The sequence below is a fragment of the Agelaius tricolor genome, unplaced genomic scaffold, assembly GCF_023055355.1.
Source record: "Agelaius tricolor isolate 1412-34295 unplaced genomic scaffold, bAgeTri1.0.p SCAF_3, whole genome shotgun sequence".
NCBI classification, from domain to species: domain Eukaryota; kingdom Metazoa; phylum Chordata; class Aves; order Passeriformes; family Icteridae; genus Agelaius; species Agelaius tricolor.
The window spans coordinates 25,866,137-25,879,405 of NW_027269263.1; the positions used below are offsets into that span (position 1 = coordinate 25,866,137).

Sequence of the window (13,269 nt, forward strand, 5' to 3'; positions counted from 1 at the left end):
CACCAGTTGAGATCACAGCTTCTGCCAATTGGATAAGTGCTCATAAGTACTGGTTACCATCACGGTGTAATATTGAAAGCTGTTGCAAATACACTTACCAGCCTCATAATGTGCCACACAGGCAAAAAAAAAATTAGTAAGAGAAGTAAAACATTCAAGAGAACACCTCTTTGGTCATCTGATGCAGTGGCCAAACTGCTTCAACAAACACTGAAAATATCTGCCTCTAAACTGGAAAGCAGTTAACTACTCATGTCATTTCTAAGTGTTTGAGCTGAACCCCTTTGAATCAACATCTTACCATTTCTGTCACCACCTTGGTGTAGAAAGTCAGCACCATCTTAGAGCCATCTCTTCATCCCACAAGTCTAATTAGGAAGTGTCATGATGTTAGCTAGCATGTTAGCTAGCCTGACTGTTACTTTAATTAGCTATAGCATTGGAAGTGAAAGCATGGGTACAAAAGAAAGTAATGGATAAATTATAGCTTAGTTAAGATGGCCTGAAAGGCAAGCAGCTCAGTGAGGCTGAACAAAAATAAATGGACACACACAACCCTTGAAAATTCAAGAATGATGCTTTATCTACAGCACAAAGGCTTGGCTAAATACAGAGATATATTTAAGTGTTCTTTGGTAATTCTTGATTTAAGAAAAGTTTCTTTTGAGAACAAAGTGCAATTACTGTGTAGTATCTTCTTTAGTTATTTGATCCTGACCTTCCTCTATTTTTTACTATTAGTCAGGGCTGACAACTGAAAGACTTGTAAATATTTACCTCTGGAAAGAAAGTTCTAAGAGCAAAGTGTTTGTAGTCAAGGAAGGGAACCGTTCCAAAACTGTCCACCACATCTAATTCATCCATCTGCAGTTCAGCAAATCCTGAAAAAGCAACCCCCCCATCCCCACCCAGAGAGTTAGTTTAGTTGACACAAAATCACAATTATAACTTGGCCTCAGTAGATATTCCTTCAAAAACAGCTTTCAGGGAAAAGAGGCTGTTTTTACAGCTGAAGCTCTTAGGAGCTGGAAAGTAGCAATCTACTTTTTTGTGGAAGGAAATACTACATGCAATCCTATTAGCTCAGTGCTATCTACTACTGCAGTGCTTACAATATTAAACAGCAACTCTGATACAACACAAAAATATTCTAACAGCTACAAAATGAAAATGTTTATACAATGTGAGCTTCTTGACAGTTTCAGTTCAGAAAATATGCTGCAGACCTACCCTCACGTATTTCCTTACGGATCTCATACTCCAGCAGCTCAAGTTGCTGACTCTGTTTACGAGTTAACTCTTTGGATTTGTATCTGGTAACTATGAATGCCGCTAAAAGGAAGAAAAAAAGACTCTGAGTACAGAAATCACAGAACAGAAAACTCCTATACAAGACATAATTTATTATCAAGAAACACAAAGATTAATGCACATTTGCACAATTAGTGTTTTATTGTTGTCCCTGTACTAGTACCCATGAGCCCTAGTTATCTGGATCTACATATACCCCAATCGTTAGAAAAATCATTCCATTTAACAAGGTCTTGAATTGTCAACCTAACTTTATTTGAAAGTGCAGCATATCCTGTTATATACAGTCTGCACAGTGAGACACAGACTCTGACAACCACTTCTACTAATAGCAACCTACTTAAGGTAGCACTGATTAAAAAAAAATCAGTTTTGTTTAATCAACTGATTAAACAAAAAAATCAGTTGAACAGAAAATTCACTTACAAATTATTAACTTTTCTAAAGCTTATTTAGAGAGAATAAAGGTGCGACATATGGCTCCTTTTTAAAATGATCTTTAAAAAAAGCAATCAACCAAATGAACAAACCCCTATACTAATTGAAATAAATACAGGTCTATCAAATATATAACCAGGTAAAAAGACTCATTAAAAAAAAGGGAGCACCAGGAAGAGAAGGGGATAACTATTTACCTCCCTCAGTTTAGTAATGACTCACAAATTCATGAATCATCCAAATGAGACTGGGCAGAAACACCACAAACACTGACTGAGGATAAGCAGTTTGTTAGGGTACATCTGCCCCAGGGACAGGAGGGTAGCTGAGCTCTGACAGCTGGAAGGGACCAAGTTGTGACTCCAGGATGTCAGTTCTGTGGCTTGCTTCATGAAGTGAAAGTGAGTAATCCCAGCAGAACAGACAGAAATGTTACTGTCTTGTAACATGCTCGTGATGTGCTGCAGTCTGACAATTCAGACTTCACCACCAGAACAGAGTTAACTTTGTCCACTCTAATTGGGAACAGGGCAAAACATCAGACTGTTTGTGACAGTTCCAGACATGTGAGTATGTGCAGTGTCTATGTCCTGATCATACCCTTCAGCAAATCAAAAGCTGATAATACATTATTGTACTTACCTATAATGACACCCACCACAATAGGTAGCAAAATAAGAACATATAAATATATGTGTGATGATGTTGGTTTGACTTCATGCTCAAAATTTCCTAGTTTGACCTAAAGAAAAGCAATGGCTGTGTTAATAGAGGACAGGCATTATATCAGTGCTTAAAATGACATTTAATGTACCTAAAAAAAGTATTTAAGGCACATAAGGACAACGGTAGATTACTGGGAATAATAGTAGAGGTTCAGCAAAACGCTATGAACCAACATTAACTTAACTTCTACTGTACTTGATGTTTAAGCAGGGTAACAGAGCAATAATGAAAAAATTTGAAGTCCTTATGTACCACCAAATTTTGTCATGCTCTTGCTGCAAAGTAGAGCCCTCAATTGAAAGGCAAGATCTGGCCTTCAGCTGGGCCATGTGGCTCATGCACTCAGAGTCACTGCTAAACATTTTGGCATTTTGAAACAAGGAAGTCATGTGTTTGCACTCACAGTGTTACTCTGCTGAGCAGAAAAGATAAGACTCATAGCAAGAATGAGGGAAGTAGAATTTTTCAGACACCTGGCCTACAGCCCTCTTCCCTGTTTCTCTGAGGAAGTTTCAACCCCTTTATGTAGGATGTTGTTCCCGAGGGTGGTTAAGAAAAAATGCAACGCACGATACAGGTACAACATGTACATGAACATGTTACAATACATGTACAACATCCCCCAGCCATGGGCTTGCAAAGGCAGGACAGGCATTAATTCTTAGGGATACATGAAAGTGCTGAAGTCTGCCAAATGCCAGACTGAGGCATTTACCACTGATAATTATGGCAGAAGAAAATTCACAAAGGAGGATCTGAAAGAGGACTGCAGAAGCACATAAATAAAGGGTAGCTAAAGCTATAAACAGGCTAGACACAAAAATATGTTTTGGCACATAAAAAGAATACCACCAAGTGCCAGGGACAGAAATGAGCTTGAGATAATTGAAAAGGAGGGTTGAGTTGAAATTATTTTGGGTTACAGCAGGGAAGGCAGAGATCTGGTGATTGCAATCAGTGGCTTGTCACAGGAGGTGAGCAGCCAGGGCAGCTGCAGACTGCCAAATGGAGACTCACATCACAGCTACACAGACACAAGCAAGCAAAAAATCCTACAGGGCTGGAGGGACACAGCCTTTATATTTCTGGGGCTACAAGGAACAGAAGACAAAGCAGATCTATTTCCTTCATCAAATGTTACTTTTTCCTCTGATGTTTCTATGTTTTCACAGTTCCTATGCAAAGTCCTTCTGGTCTGTGCCTTCCTAGGACCTCATTAGCCTTTTCCAAGGCTCAAATGCATTAGTGGCTAAATACATTACCCATCCTGTGCTAATACATCTACTTTTCTAGACTTCTCATATCCAACTGAAGACTTCCTAAAGCAGAAATTTCTTTTACTCATCCTTGTTTATTGAAAAGTGAGACAAAGCATTCACTTAATTATCTGCTTATATTTCAATTATCTTTATTCTTCACCATAACCTTCCTATCTAGTGGTCTCATTTCTTTCCTTATCTTTTTTTCTTGCTTATGAATCACAGACTATGTAAGGTACACCTGAATTAATCCAATTCCTATTCCTAAATTAATTTCATTTTTCCGCATGACATTATAAAACCTTCTCTGGCCTGGTAATGCCTCTGAGCTTTATGTCATCAGCAAGTGTTACCAGTGCATGCCTGATTTTTGTGTTCAAGTCAGTGGTGATATTAAAGAATATCTGTATGAATATCAGCATTGCCCAGAGCCAGCTCCCCACACACAGCGTGTGATTTTCCAACCCCTGGCAGCCTCATAATCACCATGTTAAATAGTTTACTGAATGACTTCCAGGTACATGGTATCTATAGATTTTTTGTTGTTGAGGAAATCACTCATCTTAGAAAATAAGGATATCTAGCATGATCTGCTTTCATTAAAAGGATTTTGACAATTATCCCATTTTCCACTTACCTCCAGGTCTTTCATGAGTAATTCAGAATACATTCTCAAGTGTTACATAGAGCTAGGATTAAATCAGCAAGCCTCCATTTGCCTAGGGTTTGGGGTTTTTTCCAATTTAAAATACTGAGTTTTTATTTGCTGCTCTCCAGTCATACATCTCCTGACCTCTGTTTTATTTAAAATCTTTCCTACTAAGCCTACATTGTCATGTGTCAGTTTTCCCTCAGTGCTGTGATGGGAATGATCCTGCTCCTGCTGTCTTGAGCCCTTTGATCTATCTGAATCTTCCTTCTGCCACAAGAATGGCATTTTCTTCTCTGCCACCTTCATGCAGACTGATCATTCTGTCTTTGAACCCACACTCAATATCTTATTTTTTCTGGAAAACTAAGGCCAGAGATACATTTATTCTTGAGTCAAACTTATATTTTATACCCATCTTATCCTTTTTTTCAGTGGCCCTACTTCTTCTATGACGATCTATTCATAAGGTTTTAAAAAATGTGAGGATTTTCTACTTCTATATTTTTCTTATGTTGGAAAAAAATTTTAAAGGTACTAGAAGTGCAATGTTACATGGTAACTATTGCATTTGATTTGCTTTAGTAAAGTGGTGGCCTTTCTATGACAGTCACTTCTCTGAAGTCTGCAGGATGAGCATGTGATAGAGCAGGGCAACACTGATTTTTAAATGCAACACCAAACTCAGAAAGGCTTTTCCATGCCATAACTGGCTCAGATGGCAGGATCCACAGATGGGGGATCAGTTAAAAGTGATAAAAAATCAAGAATAGCTTGGTTAATCTTTACTATGAGCCATATGCCTTGAAGTCAATAGAGTTATTTCAGTTTTATACCGCCATACACTGCAATAAGAGTCTGGCATCATTTTTCTCCTTCATAAATGGTAATCATAGCATTTAAAAAATTTGTATCTTCATCTTATTCATGGAGCAAATATCTTAAGCTGCAATTCAGCTTTGACATCCATGCTAATGTCCTTATATTTGGGCCTGGCTTTGTGCCACATGCTCAAAGCATTTTAGCTTTCCCAGTGCACATTGAATTCCACCCCATTTTTCATCTAGAAATGCCTTCTGTCTCACTGGTGATCCCTGAGACAGATCCTTACCTACTTTAGTAGGAAAAAGTGACTGGGAGAACACAATTCTTTTCCTCATGGCCAATGGAAAATTAGATTGCTTACAGATCTAAGATGAGGGGCTCTCCTGGAGACAGTGATGCTGTTCCAATGATGTCTGCTCTGCAGATAAAAGGTGTGACTGCTACTGCTCTCCTGGAGCTCAGCAGCAGGGAGTTCAGCTCTGCCTGCAAAGCTTACCTCTGACACCACCCCCGTGACCAGACAGAAAATGAACTCAGTTCTGTCAGTGCACCTAAGCTAGGCAGGCATGCTTAGGTATGAGGAAGAAAACTGTACTACCAAGTACCACCACAGCATTAATGATACATTTCACCACTCTTGTATAAACATTCAAACACTGCTGAATTGCAACAAAAGGGATTTCTACTTACAAAAACTTTCACAGTGGAAAAGTCAATCTTGTCGGTTCCTTCCCTTTTGAATTTGCACAGTATGGTGCTGCGGTCTGGCTTTTTGGTAATATTTTGGACACTGAACCATATCTTTTTGCTTTGTGCACCAGTCATATATACTAGATAAACCTCTACCTCCGTTTTAGAAATATTCAAGTTATCATTTTCTTTCTAGAGGGAAAAAATTGAAGGCAATGATCAGTCACTAAATATAGTAAGAAAAAAAATTATTTCCAAGCACTATTTTAAATTAGGTACTGTAGTTTATTATTTCAAAACTTACATATATTTTTAATTCCAGATCAGGATCCAGTTCAGTATGCAGTTGGTAGTTAATGAACACTGGGTCTGGGTGATAGTGTAATTTGACACATGGTATAAAGGTAGTATCCACTTTTAACATCATATCAACAACTTTACCCTCCGTTGCATGGCTCAGGCTTGGAGTTAAATAATGATATTCAGATGCATTTCCAGGACACCTAGAGACCTAGAAATGCAATAGCAAAGCTCTCACAGTCATTAAATACTCAACAGTGGGTACAATCACAAACAGAGGCACTCAAATTTATTTTAGTATCTTCCTGGCTTCACACAGCTACCTGCTAAACATCTTCTCTGAGATCGGGGCTGCATGCAGAGCACCTGGAAAAATTTCTGTGTTGAGCTCATGTCTACCTTTAACTGCATTTGTCACACACTCTGCACACTGCTTTAAGGCTGATTGCTCACCGCTAGGGTAACTACTTCCTGCAATGAGACAGGAATTGTGACAATGAATTTTCCTTCTCTCCCCTCAATGCAGGTGACAAGAGAAGAGTAAGACAAGCTCTCCAGCACTCCTAGGAATTTGCTCTTTCTAAATTAATTCCTGAGAGAAGGGGTTGCTCCAGTCATTGTAGCATTGGGTCATTGTTTACTCCACTGGGTGATTCTGCTGTGTTCTGGTCTCTGTGCTGCAAGGGTCAACACAGTGCTCACCTCCTCACAACCTTGGAGAAAGGGTTTCATCCCAACATCAGCTCCAGCCTGCTGCCACTCACTGAGGCACTGGTACCCTATGGGCTTTCAGCACAGAGCCAGAGGGAAGCATAGCACACCCTCCCCCAACACACCCGTATGTGGAGACTGGGGAGACTCAAAAAGGACAGATTTGTCCCTAGACCATAAAAAAAATCTCAGGGAATTATGCAGGAGAGCAGCTTATGTGTATTTGTGATTCTGTACTAAGAATGTGCATAACTGTAATCCTGTAAGTGGTCATATTTATTTCAGCAGGGTGACTGACATGTCCGTGAAAGTGTTCGGAAATTATTGAGGTCTCTTCTCCTCAAACCTTAGGAAAACAACCTCATGCATCAAGAGACCTCTATCTGGTATTATAAAGGAGGTTCAGACTTACTGTGAGGTTTGATCTCTGGTCATCTGAAATAATCACACTGTCCACCACATTAAAATTTCTACCAGTTGTGGTAATTTTGCGACCACCACTGCAAAAACCGAAGCAAAACAAAACACAAACAAACGTGGTGAGAAAGGGAGGTTAAAATTATCTCTCTTCACACAGACACGTCCTGCATTAAGGTTTCAGCTGTGAATAAACTACTCAAGTGCATTTTGCTTTGGTAGCAGACAACATAATAAAGTCAAACTGCAGAACAAGATAATTTGAGCTATACAGTGTACTTCCACTCTTTCCTCATAATGTCATGGTAAATACTTTTGCTACCCCAAAACCACAGGACTTGATTGCATACACATGCATACTCCTTTTCAGGGACTCTTCACCTTTCTCTTTATTTATGCAGCCAAGGAACTCAACCATGATTTAATATTCTGTCTCAAAGAAAGAGCATTGTGGTGTTTCACTGCCCCAGTACAGCCCTGCCTGTGCTTAATTCTTGCCTTCTTCAGGACAAACTCATTGTGCCAGGCTCCTCACAGGAAACGTTCTCGGCGGTGTTCAGACCATCTGTCTCAGCACACAATGCTGCTTGTGTCTGAGGGCTGTGGCTCACAGGCTCTGCTCTACAGAGTTGGAGTGGCTGAAGGTATTATTAATATCCAGCTGCCTGGGCTGCCTCTCACCTGGAGATGAGGGCATGCATCCTGGCTGCTTAGCTGCTGCAGCTGCCAGCCCAACCCACTCTCTCAAATCCTCACTTGACAAGATATCAGGTTCAGAACATGAGAACAGGTAAAAACTGTGAAAGCAGAGGGACAGGTGGAAAGCTGTGCCAGAGAATATCTTTAAAACCACTCTAAGTCTTTTACCAGGTCTGTGAGTTTTCTGCAGAACACAGCAAAGGCTTGAAAAGAGCTCTTTTGGCTTTAGGGAATCATATTGTAAAGCAAGTCTGTGTACATCAGTGCAATGATGATTATTTTCATTTCACTTCCACTCCACTGATACTTTATACCGTTTCACAGATAAAGGCTATACTAGCATCAAGAAATCAAATTAATTGGAGTTAGAATTTACACTATCCATATTTTGGGTTTAGGTTTAGTAGGAACAGACTACTTTTGACTTCTGTAAAGGAGACCTGAGGTAGGCAGAAGTCTACAGAATCCATCTTGCAGCTACTATGACCCTATCTATTAAATCACTTCACAGGCTTAAATTTATCCAATACAAAGCTTACAGCAGTCTTCCAAACTTGCTTCAGCTGCAGTCTGGCCAAGGAAGAAGGCTCATATTGGCTCAGTGCAATTACATTTGAATAAATACATAAAAAGTACAGAAAGACAAACTTACCTGATCCAGGAGGTATTTGGTGTAATTCTAGAACATGATGGCAGAGAAACATAATGCAGGGTCATTGGTGGTGAACATTTTTTCCCATTAGCCTGGATACATATACTTTTGGCCTCTTTACGTGTTGGTGGGAGAGCAAATGTCATTTGTGTATCATTTAGCACATTTCTGACTTTAATGCTGGAGAAGAAAGAAAACAAACACTGAAACACAAGATGCCACTTATTGGTGTTACTACATGAAGCCTATAGCCTACAGCAGGAGACAAGGAGAAAAGAGAACTGAATCTCTGTCTGAGCTGCCAGATGGAGGTGGAAAGAGAGAGCAGGGAGTTGAAGAGACAAAGTAGGGCATCTTTTGAATGAAGTTGCTATGTGACAATAATCACACAAAACAGTATAGATAATCAACCCTGGGATGAGGCTATGTAATGTGTGATTTTGCTGTTTACTGTGTACTTCTCTGTGCTAACAGCATGCTCCACGAGCTAGTCAAGAATGACAATCTTCATTTTCCTTTTCTTTCTTCTTTTTTTCTCCCTTTTCTCCCATTTTTTCACTCCTTCCTCTTTCTCTCTATTTCCTGTCTTACCCTCCTTCTCTCCTTTTTTCTCAGTGGTTCCCTGAAAATTCATGGTTGAAGCAAAAATTGAACACTACTTTTTCAAGTGCTAGCTATGTAAAATGGGCTTCCTAATCACAGGCAACCATTGCAGCTGCACCTGAAAATAACTGATTCAGAATAAGACTGCCTAATTATCTAAGGGCTTACACAGTGTGATCATCAACAGAGAAAAATAGGAGCTGTTGTACAAGAGATTTCATTCCCTGGCATGGTGTCTGTGCTTTACAAGCAGAATCCTAGAATATATGAGGAATATTTTGAGGCAGAGGAGATTCAAACAAAAACTGAGGCTTTCCTGTGATCCAGCTTCTTGGTGATTGCTAGAAGGCATAGAGAGCCACAGATATGAAACTGTCCTACTGCCACTGAGAGAACCGACAACCCGCCCATCCTTTGTGTTGTACTCAAACCCAAATTCATTTTCATCCCTTGGTAATTTAAAGTGAAAGTTTGACTAAAGGAGTGCAGAGCATCCTCTGCTCTCCTGAGGAGAGTTATATGACAACTGTTCACACAACCATATTGCTAGAGCAAAATGGATATAATTTTCACCATGCAAAGTAAATAGTGTTATTTTTCAATTTAACTCACACGTCTGGTTTACAGCCAGTGATTCCAGTCAGTATCAGTTTTATGCCTGATGCATGGGTAAAGTTTTCTCCTTTGACTGTTATTTCACTTTTGCCTAATGTAGAAATCCACAAAGGTTCAATGGATTGAATGCTGATATGCTATTAGGAAAGAAAGCAAAACAAGATCTGGTTATGAAAAGGCTGGGCAGATAAGCAACAGCTGTAAAAACAACCAGCACTCAGGAACGCAGATTTTATGGCACTGGGATACATTTTTATTAATAATTTTAAATCCTGTTTAACTTAATCCTGGGAAGTACTGTCAATCAAAACTTCATTACAAAGCAACTATTTTCACCTACATATTTTATATTTCAATTTATCTCATAAGAAAGTTGCCTAAAGGAATCATAGTCTGACATGCTGGAAGGTAGGTAGCATAAAAACCCAGCTTGAAATGATACATTTCATGTGACCCCTGAAGAACTAAAGAAAAAGGCAAGACAAAACCCATGGTGCTGTCACTATGAGAGATCAGATGAACAAATGAAGGCATCTTTTGTGACCTGAAAAGGGGAAGCAGGGTGAAATCCTTGAATGAAAATTTGAGAAAGCACCCCAGAATTAGCTTTACTAGAAAGTCTTTTCAAAGTCATACATAGAATTAAAGGTATAAAACAACTGCAGGGAAGTCTTTTGGTATCTCATTTTTACGCTAAGAAGTTCTCCAGCATTTAGAAACAACTCTAGTTTGCTGTGATGTTGTCACAGTCTTGCAGAAAACTGTGCTCTTCTTTGTCTATGTTTACTTATTCTAACTTACTAACACTACTGAGCAAGAAGAGATATTTTTTCCCCTACTGTATTCTCTTGATACTTTTGACAGCATCTCATGTTTAATCAGTTTTGCTGCTTCTCCAGTTTTACAATCACACAGACAGCTTCCTCTCTGTCTATCTTTCAGACAACAAACTGAAACATTCAAAAAAACAGGAGAATACGCATGTGAAACCACAAACTGTTTGGGACCTGCTCTGGCAGACCATTTTTAGCTTAACTTTAGACTGCCTGTACTACTAGTTTAATTTGAGTTTTTAGAGCATTGTGATTATCCTGATTTCTGCTGTGTACCCCCGGACACATTCACTGGGAAGTTCAGTCTTCCTGATCCTGTTAAGGGTGCTGGTGCACAGCCTCTAGGAAAGTCCATCCTACAGGTTTTTCTCACCATTAATAATTTTATGTACCCAAAGCAGCACTAAGACTTTGGGCTGGTAGCCTGAGGGACCATTGGGGTCACAACACTTTGACCATTTCAAAAAGGTCCCTGCACATTGTCCCCACATGCTGCCACGGTTCACTGAATGCCAGAGCACTCCAGAGCAAATGAGGCATCTGTCACCACTGACTGAAAGCTGCAGCTTGTGCCTTAGGAAAAGGCCAGAGAGTGCAAAGGCTGGGGCCAGAGGTCCTGTAAAAGGGCCTCCAAGATGACCTCTTGTGTGGATAATAGAGGAAGGCAAAGGAAATCCCTCACAAACAGCCTGAGGGGGAAAATTCACTCCCATGATGATCTGGAAATCAGTTTAATCCTTGGGACAGGACAAGTGAAGCAGAAATCGAAGAGATTAAAGCCAGCAAACCACTATTTCTTCACCTCCATCTTTCTGCTTGCGTCCAACCTCCAGTGCATCAAGGACAGTCAATATCCTCACACAAATTCAGAAGCCAAATACCACAGAAAGAAGGAAAACACTGCTTTGGGTTCTCACTGGTAATCAGCAGGGATCCCTGAAGCACCAGAATACCACAGCATACACATAACACAAACACATGGAGATCCCTGGACTGCATCAGGGCTGTGAACCCCGGTGAGGGAAATGCCAGGCACCCATTGCCCAGGGGTGCAGCGTTTCACTGTGGTGCCTCAGGGCTCCCACTGGTATCTTTGCTGGGCACCACACACCACAGAGTGCTTCAGATGACCTGCCTTGCTTCTTTTCTTACACACAAAGAAATCACGGAAAGTATTGTTCACAGAAAGTTTCAGTCCCCTCTGCAATCACACCTTCCCTGAGGCTGCACAGCACAGAGTCCCTCACAGCATCCTGCCTTGGCCTCCTGGAGTCAGTGCAGCCACAGCACCGAGGCAAGATGACCTCAGCAACTCAAGAGTCCAACTCCCACCCAGCCTGACTGCCATAAAATGCAATACTTGCCTCAGCAGCAAAAGAACCCAATGATTTCCTCACTGAAAACAGGAAGGACCCAATGCCCTCACTGGGCTCTGCAGTGCTCATTTCCCCAGTGCCAGACAGTCCCTGACCTTCCAGTTGCTACATGGCAGGGGGAGCAATGCCCAGGGGCAAGAGGGGCCACAGCAGAGAGGCAGAAGGATATTTATAAAAATCACTAGTTGTGAGGCATGTGATTTGTAAACATGCAAAGAGACATACAGAAAGCATGCACCAGGTCCTCAGGTAATGTAAATCAGCACAGCCCTGTCAGCTTCAATAGAGTTCCATATTTCTGAGCTGCAGCCTCCTCCCTGGACAGCCTAACACTTCCCTGGGGCTGTGTGAACCGTGGCAGCCACATCCTCAGAGGTGTGCTAAGCATGGCTGCAGGTCTCACAGAGGTGCCTGGCAGCAGCCCAGGTTAGGCAGTGTCTGTGCCCTCTCTGGGACAGCCCCTCCTGCATTGCTGACACAGGGCCCCGAAGAGCTGGATGGGGGAACTGGCCCAGACAAACAATAAGCTGCTGAAAGATAACACTTATTTCCAGCCAAAGCAGTTCCCTAGCCAAGGGTACTCAATCCAACCACTCCAGCTGCTGCTCTGGCAGGGGAGGGGGAAGGTGCATGCATAGCAACCAGCAGCTGGAGTCAGGAGGAGGGCTGGGCCTGGCACTGAAAAAAAGTATATTAATCTAAATGCTCAGCTGGGGTTGTGGGAAAACACAAATCTTCTTTCTCCACTCTCCAGTATGTTCTCCTTAAAGCACAAGCAGTCAAAGGAGAGCAGGATTTCAAATGCAATTTCAAGCTCTCTGAATGGATCAATCACTTCTAAATAAACATCTGCCTTTGCACTGCCTCTGGTGCTTTCACTGCCTTGTCCATCACTGTCTTTCCAAGATAAGACATGTGGAAGAAAGCCATCTCCCAGGCAATTCCAACTATTTACCAATGTCAAATTAATGCACTTAGAAGCAAAGCAAAGAAGAATTTCCTCTGTTTCACCAGCCATAATGCTTTAAATGCAGATCAAATCCAGAATATTAATGCTCAGAAGCACAAGTATTACAATCCCACGCGTCTCTGTGAAAAACAAGATGTATTTTGTGATTTTGTTTAAGAAACATCAGCTGAGCAGCTGAATTTAAGAGGTAATCCC

General features: G+C 41.0%; 1 protein-coding gene across 1 annotated transcript in view; it reads right to left on the reverse strand.

Moving 5' to 3' along the window:
- PLXNC1 (plexin C1) overlaps nt 1-13,269 on the reverse strand; it is a 71,385-nt gene that overhangs the window by 30,011 nt on the left and 28,105 nt on the right. Inside the window, exons 10-17 of the mRNA XM_071423281.1 lie at nt 9,893-10,032; nt 8,678-8,857; nt 7,322-7,409; nt 6,203-6,409; nt 5,899-6,090; nt 2,392-2,491; nt 1,231-1,332; nt 778-881 (exon numbers count right to left, since the gene is read on the reverse strand). Of these exons, the coding sequence (XP_071279382.1) occupies nt 778-881; nt 1,231-1,332; nt 2,392-2,491; nt 5,899-6,090; nt 6,203-6,409; nt 7,322-7,409; nt 8,678-8,857; nt 9,893-10,032 (1,113 nt within the window). The remainder of the gene's footprint in view (nt 1-777; nt 882-1,230; nt 1,333-2,391; nt 2,492-5,898; nt 6,091-6,202; nt 6,410-7,321; nt 7,410-8,677; nt 8,858-9,892; nt 10,033-13,269) is intronic.